Genomic DNA, 15,347 nt, shown 5'->3' on the forward strand with positions numbered 1-15,347 from the left:
AATTGGACACAGAAACAAGTATTTATTGTAATATACAATCTGATTCATTTACATGTATTCACGTCCCTTTTTTTGCCTTGGGTATTTTGTTCCTTTAGTTATCTTAGAAAGCATCATTAGAATCAGTTCTTCTCCACAGCTATTAATTCCTACCATCCTTCCTGTCTGAAGGTCTTCTCTCCCCGCCAAAAACCCACTAACCCTTCTTTTTTCCTATCTTATTGTGGGAATATCAATTACCTCTCTTCTTCAGTGTTTCCTATGAATCCTTTACTTTAACTACCAAATTCTCATGTCCTGTCATAACCCAATTTATATTTTATATTTATAAAAATAACTATATTTTAAATATATGCTTTACTATAACAATAGAAGAGAATGTTTACAATATACGTTTCATTTACAATATATACTTTACTAAGCCTATATTGCTTCTCTTCTTTACTTCTGGCTCTTGTTTCCCAGTGTTGGATTTTAGAATCATGTTCTTCTGCTCAGGAACTTGTCCTGTTGCATTCTGAGTATGTAAAGTCAGGCAAAAGTGTCCTTGAATTGAATTAGACTCTAGAAAACAGTATTCATGCAATTTTTTCTTGGCAGCATTGTGGAGCTGATTTTCTACTACAGGGAGTCCTCAACTTAAAACCATTCGTTTAGTGACTATTTGGAGTTACAACAGCAGTGAAAAAAGTGATTTATGACCTTGTGTCAACACTCATGACTGTTGCAGCATCCCCATGGTTACATGATCAAAATTCAGGTGCTTGGCAACTGACAAGTATTTATAATGATTCCAATGTCTTTGGGTCATATGATCACCTTTTGTGACCTTCTGATAAGCAAAGTCAATGGGGAAGCCAGATTTACTTAACAACCGTATTACTAACTTAATAACTGCTGTGAATCATTCGATAACTATGGCAAGAAAGATCAGAAAATGGGCAAAACTCATTTAACAACCATCTTACTTAATAATTTTGGTCTCAATTGTGGTTGTAAGTTGAAGAATACCTACTCCTTTTTCAAGGAAACTTTTCACAACTTCTCAATCTAGTCAACAACTTGGGAATTTCTAGCAGGTTCCCATTCTTAGTATTAATCAGTGCTAACCCTGATTAATATTGGCAGAATCAAAGTTTGTCTAGGTAAGGCTCAGAGTACATAGTGTGATATAATAATGCTGATCTGTTTACATTTAAAATCATTGGCGTAAGTTAATATATTTTCTTTCAATTATACGTTTTTGTCAGTACACAGACATGAATTCTTCAAGAAACATATTCATCTTTGGATTTTCTATATTTGCTGGCCTGACCATTCCACACTGGGTGGAGAATAATACAGACAAACTAACAACAGGTACATAGGATCACAGCTTTGATTGTCACCTTTCATCTGAAATAAGGTTTAAGTCAGAGCAATAATTAGAAGTACAACAAAAATGGGGAGGTATTATCATATATTAGTCTTCTACACTGTAGGTTTCATACTCTACCATGCTTCTCTATTTATTCTAAAAGATATTTTGAATATGCAAAAATATTGTTACATGTGGCTTATATAATAAGGAGAATATGACTGCAAATGCTGTGTATTAGTTCAGAAGCGAGGAGGCTATTACTGATCTCTAAATCCCAACTAGTGTAATGAAATATGGGGATATTAAGTGATGCTATCAGCATCTAACATAGGTTAAGGTTTTCCAGCTCTGATTTAATTCACTATTTATTTATTTATTTATTCTATTGTATGACATTACTCCACCTTCTTTGGGAAATATAGACATGCAAATCTATATTTGAGCTGCCAGTGTGTATCAGATCTGAAATGGCTCCAGTAAGTTCTAGTTGCAAAACTACAGCTTCAGTTGAACCTTCATGACAACATTTTGGGCAATTTACTGAGTATTATAATTAGATTATTGCACATATCTTGTACAATACGGGATTCTAAAGCATTGCTCAGACTTGGATGATTTCCTGTTAGATAAATATAGCAGATCATTAGCATAAAAAGGATGTATTTTTTTTAATAAAAGTTTTATTTAAGTTTTCACAAAACATACAAATACAAATAAAATATCTTTTTTTGAGAACAGCGTGGCCCCGGGTTATCACTTCTCCATAGAGACATAAACTCAATACATATTTATCTTATATATTCTAATCCATATCTTATAACTATTTTCACAATTTTTTCAATAGCTTTTCCCTTTCTTTACTTCCTATAGCCTCATTTTAAATTATCTCATTCCTTTCTTAATTCAATTACATATTTTTTCTAATTTTTAAAATCTTTCTAATCAATGTTTTTATACTTTTGTCTGTCCTGTTTACAATTTCATATTATCTTTTCTCATAAAACAAATTTTCCCCTGTAATTACTAGACTGGAGTGTAACACCTTTGTATCTTTTTTCAAATCTTATTTAAAAATTTAAGTTACATCTTTGCAGTTATAACATTCATTTTCTAACCTCTATTTTATAACACATACCTATTATCAATTGAATTCTGCTTGGTACATTCCCTTAAAATACACACTAAATTCTTAAAAGAAAAAAGTATATATGTATATACTGTATATCTGTGTATATATGTATAACAATAGTAAATGGAATAATTATTCTATTCAAGTACAGCTCTGCCATTAATATTAATAACAACCTTTTACATTTCTATTTCTTCTAACAAACACTACCTAGTAATATCAGTTGTCTTTCACTTTAATCATCTATATTTCATATTTTATTTATTACTGTCTTTAAATAAAAAACCAAACAATAGTTATTAACAGTAGTCAATAAACTTATTATTCTTATTCAAGTTCATCTTATCAACTGATAAAAATCTTCCATGTTTCTTTTCAGTTTTTTTAAATGTTCTTTTTAAATCATTGAGAGCCTTATTCTCTTTACAAACAAATATCCCACTACACATCAATAGAAATTTTTTCTATCACTTTAATCATCTAACATATTATATAACAATGCTATCCCATGCACCTTTGCAGAATCCTCTCCTTAAGTTAAATTTTAACCATTGTCTCTGTGTCTTTTAAATAGGTTTATACCTTTAATTCTTGTACGTTTTTCCTGTACCTCTATATCTTGTTTCTGTCTTTTGTAGCTTCTTTTCCTTTCCCTCTTCCCTCTCTTCTTCTCCCTCCCCTTTTTATTCCCTTTTCTATCTGATTCTCCCTTCTGTGATCCTCCATTCTGCTTCTTCCTGATATTATGATTACTTTTCAAATTACTCCTTTTTTGGTTGTTGCTTCAGTACTTAAGTTTTTAACTCCCTTTCCCCCCTTTCCCTTTTTTACCCCGCTTAAAATTGCTTGGTCATTAAAGATGGCTTCTTCATTGTCCCGCCCTTCTTGTTCTGCCAGCGTTTCTTGTTGTTTTTCATAGTTCAAGATCTCCATTTCTAAAAATTGAAATACGAAGCCAAAAGATCCTCTTCCATCTTATGCTTCTTCTTTTTGTTCTTTAAGTCTCATGTTTAACTCTTCAAGGAGTGATGCCATTTTAAAATTTTTTAAACAACCCCCAATTGATTTTATTTTATTTCATTAGGATCCTCCATGCAAAGTTCCAGGAATCATCCAATAATCCAAAACTGTTTCTTGCTTCTTTTCTCACTTTCTCTTTCCAGGGACTTTGTTCTCTTGTAACAAAGTTTCCGCTACAATGTATCTTTTGCAAGCCTTGTTAAAATTCCACTATCAATTTTTTTTTAAGTTCCAGGTAGGTGGTCTATTCCATTTTCCAGATTCCACCCTCTTTTTTCCTTTTTCCCTCCGCTGCTTTCTTTTTTTTTTTAAAGAAAGTTTTTAAATTATCCAAGAATCTTTATCCCTTTGACACCTTATTTTCAGCCAGAAATAGCCTATTAATGTCAAAGTGGATTAGTATCAATTTCTCATTCGAATCTCTTCTTCTTAATGTTCCAAGTCAGTTAAAACTGTCGATGTTAGAAGAAAAAAAGCCAATTCCGTTTCCTTTTCTTTTCCCTTTTGCAGCTTAAAATCTTTTTTAGGAATAGTATTAGTCTTTAAAATTCAGGTTCCAGGTACCTTAAATAGATGTTCTCCATTCAACCCGTTTAGTCAAACTTTCTCCTTTAAACTTCCTCCTGCACAATCTTGTCTGGTCGGGTTCTTCTTTGAGGTAGCCATTTCTGACCACCGCTGCAATCGCCTTTGGGAAAGGGAATAATGGCCAGCCGAGGAGAGATGCGTCTCTCCTCAACCCGGCTGATGGCTCCCCCTTCTTCACCACCTCTACAGGGTGGCTTCAGCCCTGAATCTGGGCGGCTTGGGGCGCTCCAGCGGCGAGCACAGATCAAAACTGCAGACGATTGTGATTTCGGTCCGTCGCCGAAGAAGCCCAAACCGGAAGCCTAAAAAGCATTAAAAGGATGTATTGAAGGACTGAATCAGCAACTTCAACTGGTTGAAGGATAGCAATCAAAGTACAGTTGCTGGATGAGAGCTAATTAGGGAATTGGACTATTGAAAATTGAGTCCTTCAGAAAGTGTCCCATTCACGATGCTAAAGTCAATGGTTCATTGATGTGAAATTGCAAAACCGAATCCTATGCTCTTATATTCCTTGTTTGTTTATTACAGGGGCACATGGATGATCTATGCAGTAATATGGGAAGTACTCATATCAGGGTTTCTGTGTAGAAGATAGAAATAAAATGAACATTCCACATGGACTACAAATATTTTTACTGTAACGTAAACACCATGGCCTGATTATTAAAAGAAAAAAGAACATTTCAATGACTCGCCTTTCTTCCCTTGGGAAAGGATTGGGAGAACGTGTTTTGTTCTGATACTCACTGGATTCTCTTCCTAGGAACTGTACAGCTAGACCAAGTAATCCAGGTGCTGCTAACTACTGGCATGTTTGTTGGTGGATTCCTGGGCTTTTTTCTTGACAACACTATTCCAGGTAATTATTTGATCATGGTTCATTTTCCTTGACTTTATGATAGCGTTTATGGTTGTAGTGCAGCAGTAAGAGTAAAGGGTATGTTTGCATTTTGAGAATTTGTCTATGGGTACAAAATTTCTTACTCCAGGGCTGCCTAGTGGTCCTTGACAGCCCTCAACGATACTGCAAGGGCCCTTGTAAAAGTTGCCAAGAGATTATGATATTTAAATGGCTGTGGGAGAAGTAATACAAAAGTAAGCAATGATCAACTCTCCAAATATTAATTTAATTATTTTATTTTATTTAAAAGATTTATATGGCCATTCGTTTTAAAACACAACAGAATGAAAATGTTATTTAATTGTAAATAAAATAAGAGAAATTATGCAGAATTTAATTTTTGTTTCTGGTAAATGCTTAGTGTTGGAACCGACTAGATCCCATTATCAGGAACAGTACAAAACATTTTCCACAAGCAGTTCAATACTATGTGACATAAAAATTAAAAAAAAAACAATTTATACTTTTCTAATTGCTGCCCCTGCAGATAAGATTGAGATGCTACCTAGCCACGTCAGAGCTTGTTGTTCTATTGATGGTTCTATTAATGGAGCAAAGTAAATTATATAATTACATTCATGCATACACTCTGACTACAGAGCCAGCACCTACAGGAATATTCATGCCAATTCCTTAGGAAAGTTTCATATGATTTGGCCTTACCCACTTGGTAAAAGCACTTAGTATTGGTGTTGTCACTTGAGAAAAACAGGAGTGTTGTATTGTTGAGTGGGATCACGGATATTTCTATTTGGATTTGTGGAATCTTGTGGACTTGTATGTGTCTCATGATACATATTTTTGGAAAGAAAGAGAGACACATTTCTGTCACTTACAATCTTGTTATCGCTGATCAAATACATTATGGCAAATATTTATTGTAATATTTTCATCCTGAAGGACTAGTAGGCTTGCAGCTGTTCGGTGTTGCACGGTCTCTCCTCTCCCTACCCCCCATACTGGAAGCCTCCTAATCAGATACTTTTGCATAGAAGCTCCCTTCCTAACTGTAATAGCATGTAGTCAGCTAGTTGAAGGAGTGCCAGATAATCTATCATGTTGGAGAAAAGTGGTACAAGTTATTTCTTTCATCAAAGCAATACTAAGTGTATCCTAAATTAGCTGAATAGTGGGAATAGCAGAAACTATTGTACTGAGGAGAAAGACTACAAGGAAAATTCCTTCTGCCACAGAATTGAGTTGGGTAGATGGACAAATTTTCTCTCTACTTCCCCTGACCTTTTGTGTGGGCTTTTCCAAAATCACACATTCTGATACTAGTATGTCTGATACTAGGACTGGCATTTACCAGTAACAGCAAATAACTTTCCAACCATAATATAACTTAGTTGAGAGGCTTTGTTACTCACCATCTTACTTCCGTTTTGCAGGAAGCCAAGAAGAACGAGGACTCCTTGCTTGGAGAAAAGATTATAATGAAGAGTCTGATGGTGCTGTGAATAACTTGCACATCTATGATCTTCCATTTGGAATAGGTTCCAAGTTCTGTGTTGCTACCTGGTTTAAATATCTTCCAACGTGTCCTAAGCAGATGGCTACCAGAGGTGCACAGGAACAGAAGAGCAACAAAGCTGATTTTGAAAGGAACTCTGATAATGATATTAACACAAAGGTTTAAATCTGCATCAGAAGGTGTGGTGGGGGGAGGACCTGGTTTCCTAAGCTTCTGAAAAATTATCTTCTTTTTTGTGTGTTTTGTGGCCCTTGATTGTGTGTGGCTCAAGGCTAATGTCCAAAAAGCAGTTCCATTATTTCCTCTTCCCCACCTCCGACTGGGAGAATCCTGAATGTCAATTTCTTTATAGTATCATTTCAGGAAATCATTTATTTAAGGAGTGAGGAGTGGGAAGCATGGGAAAGAATTTTCTTTTCCATGATGGAAAACTGTTGCCCAGAAAATCTGAGAATAATTATTGGGAAGATGAATAAACTAATCCTAAAGCATCAGGCTAAAGTTTCAGGAAATACAGCCTCAAGCTTTATGTCAGCTGAACTGATTGGATGCAGTTGATCAAATCCTAAATTTGTCTGCTTTGGACTTTTGGTGTCCCCTATTTTTTCAGAATGGTTAAGTTTATAAAAGCTCTGGAGGATAGTAAACTCTGGTTTCCAACAAAAATGTAAATCGTCACATGACCACAGGATGCTGCAAACGGCCATAAATCAGGGCCAGTTGCCAGGCATCCAAAATGCAACCATGTGATGGGGGGAGTGGCCATCAGAATTTTGAATCATGGTCATATATGCCCTTGGAGAGGGGTCCCTTATAACTTCAAATATTTGCTAAGTGACCAGTCATAAGTTGAGGACTATATCCACATTAATATATGTTCATATAATGAGGAAACCCTTTTGATCATTCTCTTGAGGGTAGGCCATTTTGGTTTACTAATAAGCCCTACTTCATGCCGATAGTTATTTCCTATGTTCTGATTTTGAGAGGATTTGCATTGATGACTTGTTCATGATTGTTTGCATCATATCCACTTAGGGTGTGCATTGCAAAGCAATATTTTCTAAAATCCTGAAAAAAGGGATTTGGATGTGATTAACCATAGGGCATTATGGAAAGGCCAAATCAGGTCCTTTCTGCCCATTTCAGTTTCCTATAATATGGTTAAGTATGTCTAATCACACACAGCCAAATAAAATATTCTATTTCTATTTCTGTGTTGTATCTCCTTTTTTCATGCCACCTATATATGCACTCTTCAGGCTTCATTTCAGATTTAATTCTGTTTTTCCACTTTCAGTATTGTTACTCTGAATATTGTTACATGCACTACTTCCCAGCTTAGCAATTGCATCCTTTCTCTACATGGCTATTAGGAAATATGAATGGAAACCTTCAAACATGTGTGTTTGTGTTTTATTTTTTTGGTTATACTGTACACTGAAGGTGGCATTTAATTTCATTGTATGAGATACAATGACAATAAAGTAAACTAAACTAAACTATATCTGAATAGTTCGCATGGATTTTTGGGATAAATCAAGGTAGCTAGACAATGCACAACAGTTGTTTGTCCCTTTCATGATTATTAAAATGGAATGAAGCCTAAAATCATATTAGCACACTTTCATAGCATCCTATGAATCTTTTGAATCTAGAACTGAGCTGCATGTGGTTATTGCAAAAGAAAACCTTTTGCTTCTTTTTTAAACTATGAGTAATGATAAATCTATAAGAAGCTCTTCTATTCACCATGGTGGTATCAGCAAACGTCCTGCTTGCTGCCTAGGAACAACTGGAAAATGTGCTGTATAAATAAGAAAGCAGAGATTCTGACAAATTCAGGCTTAATGATCTTCCCCATTCCAAGGAGCAAATTGGCCTGGGGCTGCTGCTGATCATGTGAAGAAATGGGAATAGGAAAATCTTGTTCCATTCACATAAAGAAAGCAAACTTGTAGAATATCCTCTTTTCCAATCCTATGGCACACATGTATCATGTAAATAGAGATTACATTATTATATATATATATGTGTGTGTGTGTTACGTTTTCGCAGGTATTTTCCCATGTCATTATAGTTGTGCTTTTAAAGTTGTAGCAACGTTTCGGCAGAATCTCATCTGCCATCATCAGTCTTCTGTATTGGGTTCGTCTGACGTGGGAAATGACGTGGGAAAATACCCAAACAAAGCTGAATACCATACATATATATAGTTCGGGTCTTTTCCCGTGTAAGATTGAGAGTATCTTGGCAAAAACTGCCTCTCCATTAACCCTTATTACATTCTTGGCAGGACTAGACTTCCTGTCTCAGGAACTTCTCTGGAGTTTTTTTTTCTTTCCTTTGCTGGTATTTTGCTTGTGCGGAGTGACCATTCAAAGTTACAATGGCACTGAAAAAAGTGACTTATGACCATTTTTCACACTTACGACTGTTGCAGCATCCCCACAGTCATGAGAGGCCAGGCGAGGAGATGGGTTCCTCAATGTGAGTGATATTGAGTTGGCCACAACCAGCCAATAACATGACCACCAAGCCATGCCCACCCAGTCACATCACCCCAAGTCACACCCACCACCTAAGCCAAAAGTTGTAGCAACGTTTCGGCAGAATCTCATCTGCCATCATCAGGCTTCTGTATTGTGTTCTGTGAGTCACACTTTTACAGTTGTTTCAGTTTTAAATTTGGGTCTAGCCTACTGCTGTGCCAGAATGGTTTTTTCTTCATCCTGATTGGTTGGGAATCTTGGTCTGTGTTTATTGGTCTTGGAGTTTGCTGTGTTCTGCTTGATTGGTGTTTCTAATATCTTCTGTCTGTTTTCTGTCTGTTTTGTGGCTTTTTGTGTGTGTCTTGATTGGCTGGTAACATTGTGTTCCTGTATTGCAGGCTTTTAGTGCAGCTTGGCTCTGAGTAAATGGACAGCTATCATTTGTTAGGAAGCTAGGTTTCATCTGAGTGCCTGGTTGGGGTGTGTTTGAGCTGGAGGTATCAGGGGGGATCTGTTTGTGCCCAGGTGTTTGCCTGGCTAGCGGTGTGGAGATTTTTTTGTTTGTGAGTGCAGGCTTCCAAATAATTGACAGTCTGGTGGAATCATCTCTATTCATGCTTTCAAGTCTTTTTTCAATCTCTATGGCTTCTCTGATAATTTATCAATTAGCCATAGAGATGGCATTCAGTGTATATGAGATTGTAAGCTTTTTTTATATCTAGGGCTAAGTAATAGGTTTAATAATTTTTCACTAAGACTTTCTCATGTTATTTTATTATTGATGTTTTTGGATGGGTGAATCCAAAGTGCCTTTTAAAATCTAACATGTATGTATGTCTGTCTGTCTGTCTGTGTCTGTCTGTCTGTCTATCTATCTATCTATCTATCTATCTATCTATCTATCTATCCTCCTAATGCTGGACTGAATGAAGATAGATCCTAGGCAGAGGGCTGCAAACTCCTCACCCAATTGAATAATTAAGCTTACTGAAACACAACTGTAGGTAGGACTATCTCCTAATAAAGTTGATAATTCAAAATAATAAAGTGAATTCAAAAATAATATTAAACATTATATAATGTTTCCACATCATCTACATCACCAAAGCATTTCTTTAAAAAAAAAAAAAAAAAAGATAAAATGCATCAATAAACAAATCTGTATATTCTCTTTTTTTCAACACAATATTGTTACTTTACAGCTAAGCTGCTTCTTTCTACCCCCCATTGGCTTTGGAATCTTTTGAATGATGGCCCAAAACTGGAAACCAGGTTTAAGAAAGATAGCCTTACCCTTTCACCTATCTTGCATATCTAATCAATCCAATTTGTTTGCATGATCCCCACAACATTCTAAATTAAAATGTAGCTAGTTTGTAGTCTAGTGTGTTATATGCAACTAGTCTTTAAATGAGCTCTGAAAACAAGTTGACTTCCATTAGCATCCTTTAATTCTGTTCTTAGTATTTAACTGAAATGCATTTTAAAACTTCATATTTTAATTGATGAGCTCTGTTTTGCTATGTCCATGTTTTTCTATTGTGGCAGCTTTGTAAACTACCTTGAAGTATATCATGACTTGGAAGAATAGAACAGAAACTAATACATGGTGATATGCTTGTTAGGATTGAATATCATTAATAACTGAATAAATTACCATTTATGCATTTTTTAACAGTTTCAGATGCTAGTCTCACTTCTATTTGATAACTGCTGAATAAGGGAAGATTGTTAATAACTGCCCTTAATTGCTTTCTTTCTTTTCAGCATAACACTACTGTATGATTGCAAACAATAGATATCCTTTTCCAGATACAGAAGCTATAAAAATGTATTATAAATATAACAGAACTATCTGACTACTGTATTTTGGACCTATTCTACAAATGTCCATCCTTTACATCTGATTTTTTTTTAAATAAAGTGCCATATTCTTAACCCAGATAATTATGGTGACAGCTGTATTAATATTACTTGTTAGCTTTACATCCTATCTTTCTTCCAGAAGCTCAGGATGCTATATATGCATTCCTGTCTCCAATTTTCCCCCTTAAGAATCCAGAGAGATGACAACTGGCACAAACTTCCTTACAGGTGCAAGAAAAGATTTAGGCACCCCATAGCTAAATAGTGGTTTTGGGTGAATCGCCACATGAATGGAAGCTGACACAGCCTCTACATCAGGGCTGTCAAACTCCTGGCCTGTGGGCTGGATGCATCACATGCTGCCCATGCCCGGTTTAGCAAAGGAGAAAAAAAAGTCCCAATACATCACGTAACGCTTCCGTTACGACGTGATTTGACACTCCTGCTCTACATGCTACAAAGTTAAACACACATCTTGGTAGTTTTCTTGCAGACATTTCATTACTAAACTAGGTAACATCATCGCTAGATAACATGACCATTACATGTGGAAGTTACCTAGTTTGGTAATGAATCGCCTGCAAGAAAACCACCCAGGCATCAAGGATGTCCCAGTTCAAATCTTTGAGATACAAATATTCTCTTCTATCAGTACAACATGGTCTTGTAAGCAAATTCCTGAATAAATTGGCATCCTTCAGTCCAGAAGTGATATTCAGCAGGTTTTGAACAGTTCTGGAGAACCAATAGCAGAAATTTTGAGTAGTTTGGAGAACCGGCAAATACCACCTCTGACTGGAGATTTTACAGTCATCCTTCCCCTGCCACCCCTGCTTCAGTCTCAAAGACTATGGTATTGTGCTATGAAAAGAGGTCCTAAAACAGTATCTAGTGTGGCTAAAAAGGCCAATTTGAGAGTGGCAATCCCTTCCACATTGAGGACAGATACAGTCTGTCCCCTGTCCAGCCCCCAGATTTAGCTGGTTCCGGGAGTGCCTCTTTGCCTCAGCCTACCAAATGAGTGTCTCTTTGAATCGGAGAAGGCCATGCTGCGTCTTTAGCCTCCAAGCTGAATGATCAGAGGTCAAGTTTTCCCAGCTATTAACGTCCATTCCCTATGCCTTTAGACACTCTTGCAGATGTCCTTATATCGCAGCTGTGGTCTCCCTCTAGGGTGCTCTCCCTGCACTTATTCTCCATACAGGAGGCCTTTCAGAATCCGACCATCAGCCATCCTCACGACATGCCCAAGCCAGCATAGGCATCACTGTTTCAATAGTATATACATGCTAGAAATTCTAGCATGTTCCAAGACTGCGCTATTTGGAACTTTGTCATGCCAGTTGATGCTAAGAATACATCGGAGACAGTGCATATGAAAGGTGTTCAACTTTCTCTCCTGCCATGCATAAAGGGTCCAAGACTCACTGCAGTTCATTAATACATACCTGATAAATCTGCCAGCTTTTTACAGACTCAAAGTAAAGAAACTGAATATGGGATAAGTTTTAACACTTTTTTTTCAATTAGTAATTTGTTAATTCCACTTTTCACAGAAATAATAGCTTCCCAGCATTTCCTCTAAGCAGTTAAGAATCTTTCCATTCCTGCTTTTGAAAATTTTCTTCACTTTCTTGCATAACTCTTCTAGTTCACAAATATTCTCAGACCTGTGTGTGTTTGGTATGTTTGAGATCTCCTCATAAATTGTTGATGTTTAATTATGAAAACTATTAAAGTTATTGCAGAACATTTAGCTAATTTTCCTGTGCATGCTTCATGATTAATTTGGAGGTAGTTTAGATTGCCTTGCTAAGATAGGTGGCCTTGTTTCAGTTTCTTTACTGACATTAATTTCTAGATATATTGATATATAGTTGAAACCATTCTTCATTCCACCTGTACAATATAGTATATGCCACTGATTGCCATCTAACCCCAACATATAAGACACCTCTGTGCTTCAAGGTGTCCATTTCTTCAGATGCTTCACTCCCTTTTCTTCAAATGCATCTTGTGTGATTGTCACCATTCAATATTTGTTGCAAAATGTTTCAGGCTTATTGAAGTTTTCTTATTGATACTTTGAACAATGGTTTAGGGGTGAGTTCAGAGAAAAGTTTTCCTTACAGTAACTCTTCCATGGAGATCATTGCTGTACAAGGGAAGCTCTGATGTTGATAACTCCTCTATTAAATGTTTCATTTCAGGGATCTGGAATTCTGTTTTGTAGATCTGACCAATCTGGAGGAAGTTTGAAGAGGTGTTCCTTGCATTTCCATTTCTTGCTATTCCTTTAAAGCAGGGGTAGTCAACCTTTTTATACCTGGAGAGCTCTTGATCCTTTTGCCAATTGATGGATTAGTGGTGTTTTTGCCTTTTTCTTGATAAAGGAAGAATGTACAGACATTCAGCATTTATAGTATTTTTCAAATAGAAAAAGTGCAGAAAAGAGCAACCAGGATGATTAGGGGACTGGAGGCTAAAACATACAATGAACATTTGCAGGAACTGGGCATGGCTAGTCTAGTGAAGAGGACCAGGAAAGACATGATAGCAGTGTTCTAATATTTGAGGGGCTGCCACAGAGAGGAAGGGGTCAAGTTATTTTCCAAAGCGCCTGTAGGCCAGACAAGGAATAATGGATGGAAACTGATCAAGGAGAGATCTAACCTGGAAATAAGGAGAAACTTTCTGTCAGTGAGAACAATCAACCCATGGAACAGCTTGCCCTCGGAAGTTGTGGGAGCGCCATCAGTTGAGACTTTCAAGAAGAGATTGGACTCCCATCTGTCAGAAATCGTGTAGGGTCTCCCGCTTGGGTGGGGGATTGGACTAGATGACCTACAAGGTCCCTTCCAACTCTGTTAATCTGTTAAATCATCATTCTCTTTCTCAGGCTCTTGAAGCCTATTTACATTAAGTATGTTTTCAAATGTTCAAAAATATGTGTTTTTTGTCTATGGAGATTCTCAATCAATAGGTCATGGTTGTCCCAAAGGTGCTTTTCCCAAAAATAAAAACCTTTGTTTTCTTTTCTTTGAAAATATTTTGCTTCTCATGCAAGAAGCTTCTCCATTTAGCTTGTTTTGGTTTAGCTTCAGTTTTCTACAGATTGTATCTGTGTTTTCCACCTAGTGGTTAATTGAAAGATACAATTTGACCAGGTGCTTTAACTTTTGCATGGAACAGCAGTTGATAAAGAGTACTGCATCACCCTGCCCCTATTCCAGTATTTTAACCATTATACTACACTGGTTTTATTGTGAGTTTTCCTTGAGATGATGCCACAAATACATAAATTTTAAAGGGACTTTCACTAATCTGGGGCTTTGCTTGCTGGGAATTCTGGGAATGTCTTCTAATGTTCTAGGACCAACTCTCTTCATACTCTACATAAATGACCTCTGTGATCATATTAAGAGCAACTGGGTTCTCTTCGCTGATGATGTAAAGCTGTTCAATACCACAGACAATACTGCTACCCTTCAAAAAGATCTTGACTATGTATCAGAACGGTCAAACAAATGGCAACTTCAAATCTCAACAAATAAATGCTCTGTCTTACATATTGGCAAAAAAAATCAGAAAATAAAATACAGCCTGAATAGTCAAGACCTTGTTGATGATCCAAGCTCTGTAAAGGACCTGGGAATACTCACCTCTAATGATCTAAGTGCTAGAGCCCACTGCAACTACATAGCCAAAAAGGCATTAAGAGTTGTTAACCTAATCTTACGTAGCTTTTTCTCTGGTAATATCACACTACTAACTAGATCATACAAAACATTTGCTAGACCAATACTCGAATACAGCTCATCAGTCTGGAACCCACATTACGTATCTGATATTAGCACAGTTGAGAAAGTCCAGAAATATTTCACAAGAAGAGTTCTCCACTCCTCTACTCGTTCCAGAATTCCTTATGCCACCAGACTTGAAATTCTAGACGTAGAAAACCTTGAATTATGCCTTCTTCGGTCTGATCTAAGTATGGTATATAAAATCATACATTGCAATGACTTACCTGTCAATGAATACTTCAGCTTCAACCATAACAAGAGCACACAATAGATGCAAACTCAAGGTTAACTGCACCAAAATTGATTGCAGGAAATACGACTTCAGCAACAGTGTTCAATGTCTGGAATACTCTACCTGACTGTGTGATTTCTTCCCCAAACCCCAAAAACTTTAACCTTAGACTGCCTACTATTGACCTCACCCCTTTCCTAAGAGGTCTGTAGGGGTGTGTGCATGAGCACACCAACGTGCCTACCGTCCCTGTCCTATTGTTTCTTTTATTTTTCTTATATGTACCCATTTCATGTATTCATAACTATGTATATACTTATACCTATTATCTTGTAAGCGACTGACAAATCAAATAAATAAAATAAATAAATAAACATATCTAAAGGCACCAGGCTGAGGGAAAGCTGTTTTCATTAATGAAACAATTAGTATCACGTGTAGTTTGCCCTTAGTTTTTAACTTTAACTATAGGATGTGAG

At 36.5% G+C, this 15,347-nt stretch overlaps 1 protein-coding gene across 3 annotated transcripts in view; it reads left to right on the forward strand.

The window, feature by feature from the left end:
- Positions 1-7,686, forward strand: part of LOC113432187 (solute carrier family 23 member 1-like) — a 42,750-nt gene extending 35,064 nt beyond the window's left edge. For all 3 annotated transcript variants that reach the window (XM_026694377.2, XM_087968192.1, XM_087968193.1), the window contains 3 exons: positions 1,251-1,359; positions 4,864-4,959; positions 6,393-7,686. In XM_026694377.2, the coding sequence (XP_026550162.2) occupies positions 1,251-1,359; positions 4,864-4,959; positions 6,393-6,640 (453 nt within the window). In that variant the 3' untranslated portion in view covers positions 6,641-7,686. The remainder of the gene's footprint in view (positions 1-1,250; positions 1,360-4,863; positions 4,960-6,392) is intronic.
- The last annotated feature ends 7,661 nt before the right edge of the window (positions 7,687-15,347 follow it).

The sequence above is a fragment of the Notechis scutatus genome, chromosome 6 (genome assembly GCF_049901735.1).
Source record: "Notechis scutatus isolate UNSWTSFEM ecotype Mainland chromosome 6, rNotScu1.2, whole genome shotgun sequence".
NCBI classification, from domain to species: Eukaryota; Metazoa; Chordata; class Lepidosauria; order Squamata; family Elapidae; genus Notechis; species Notechis scutatus.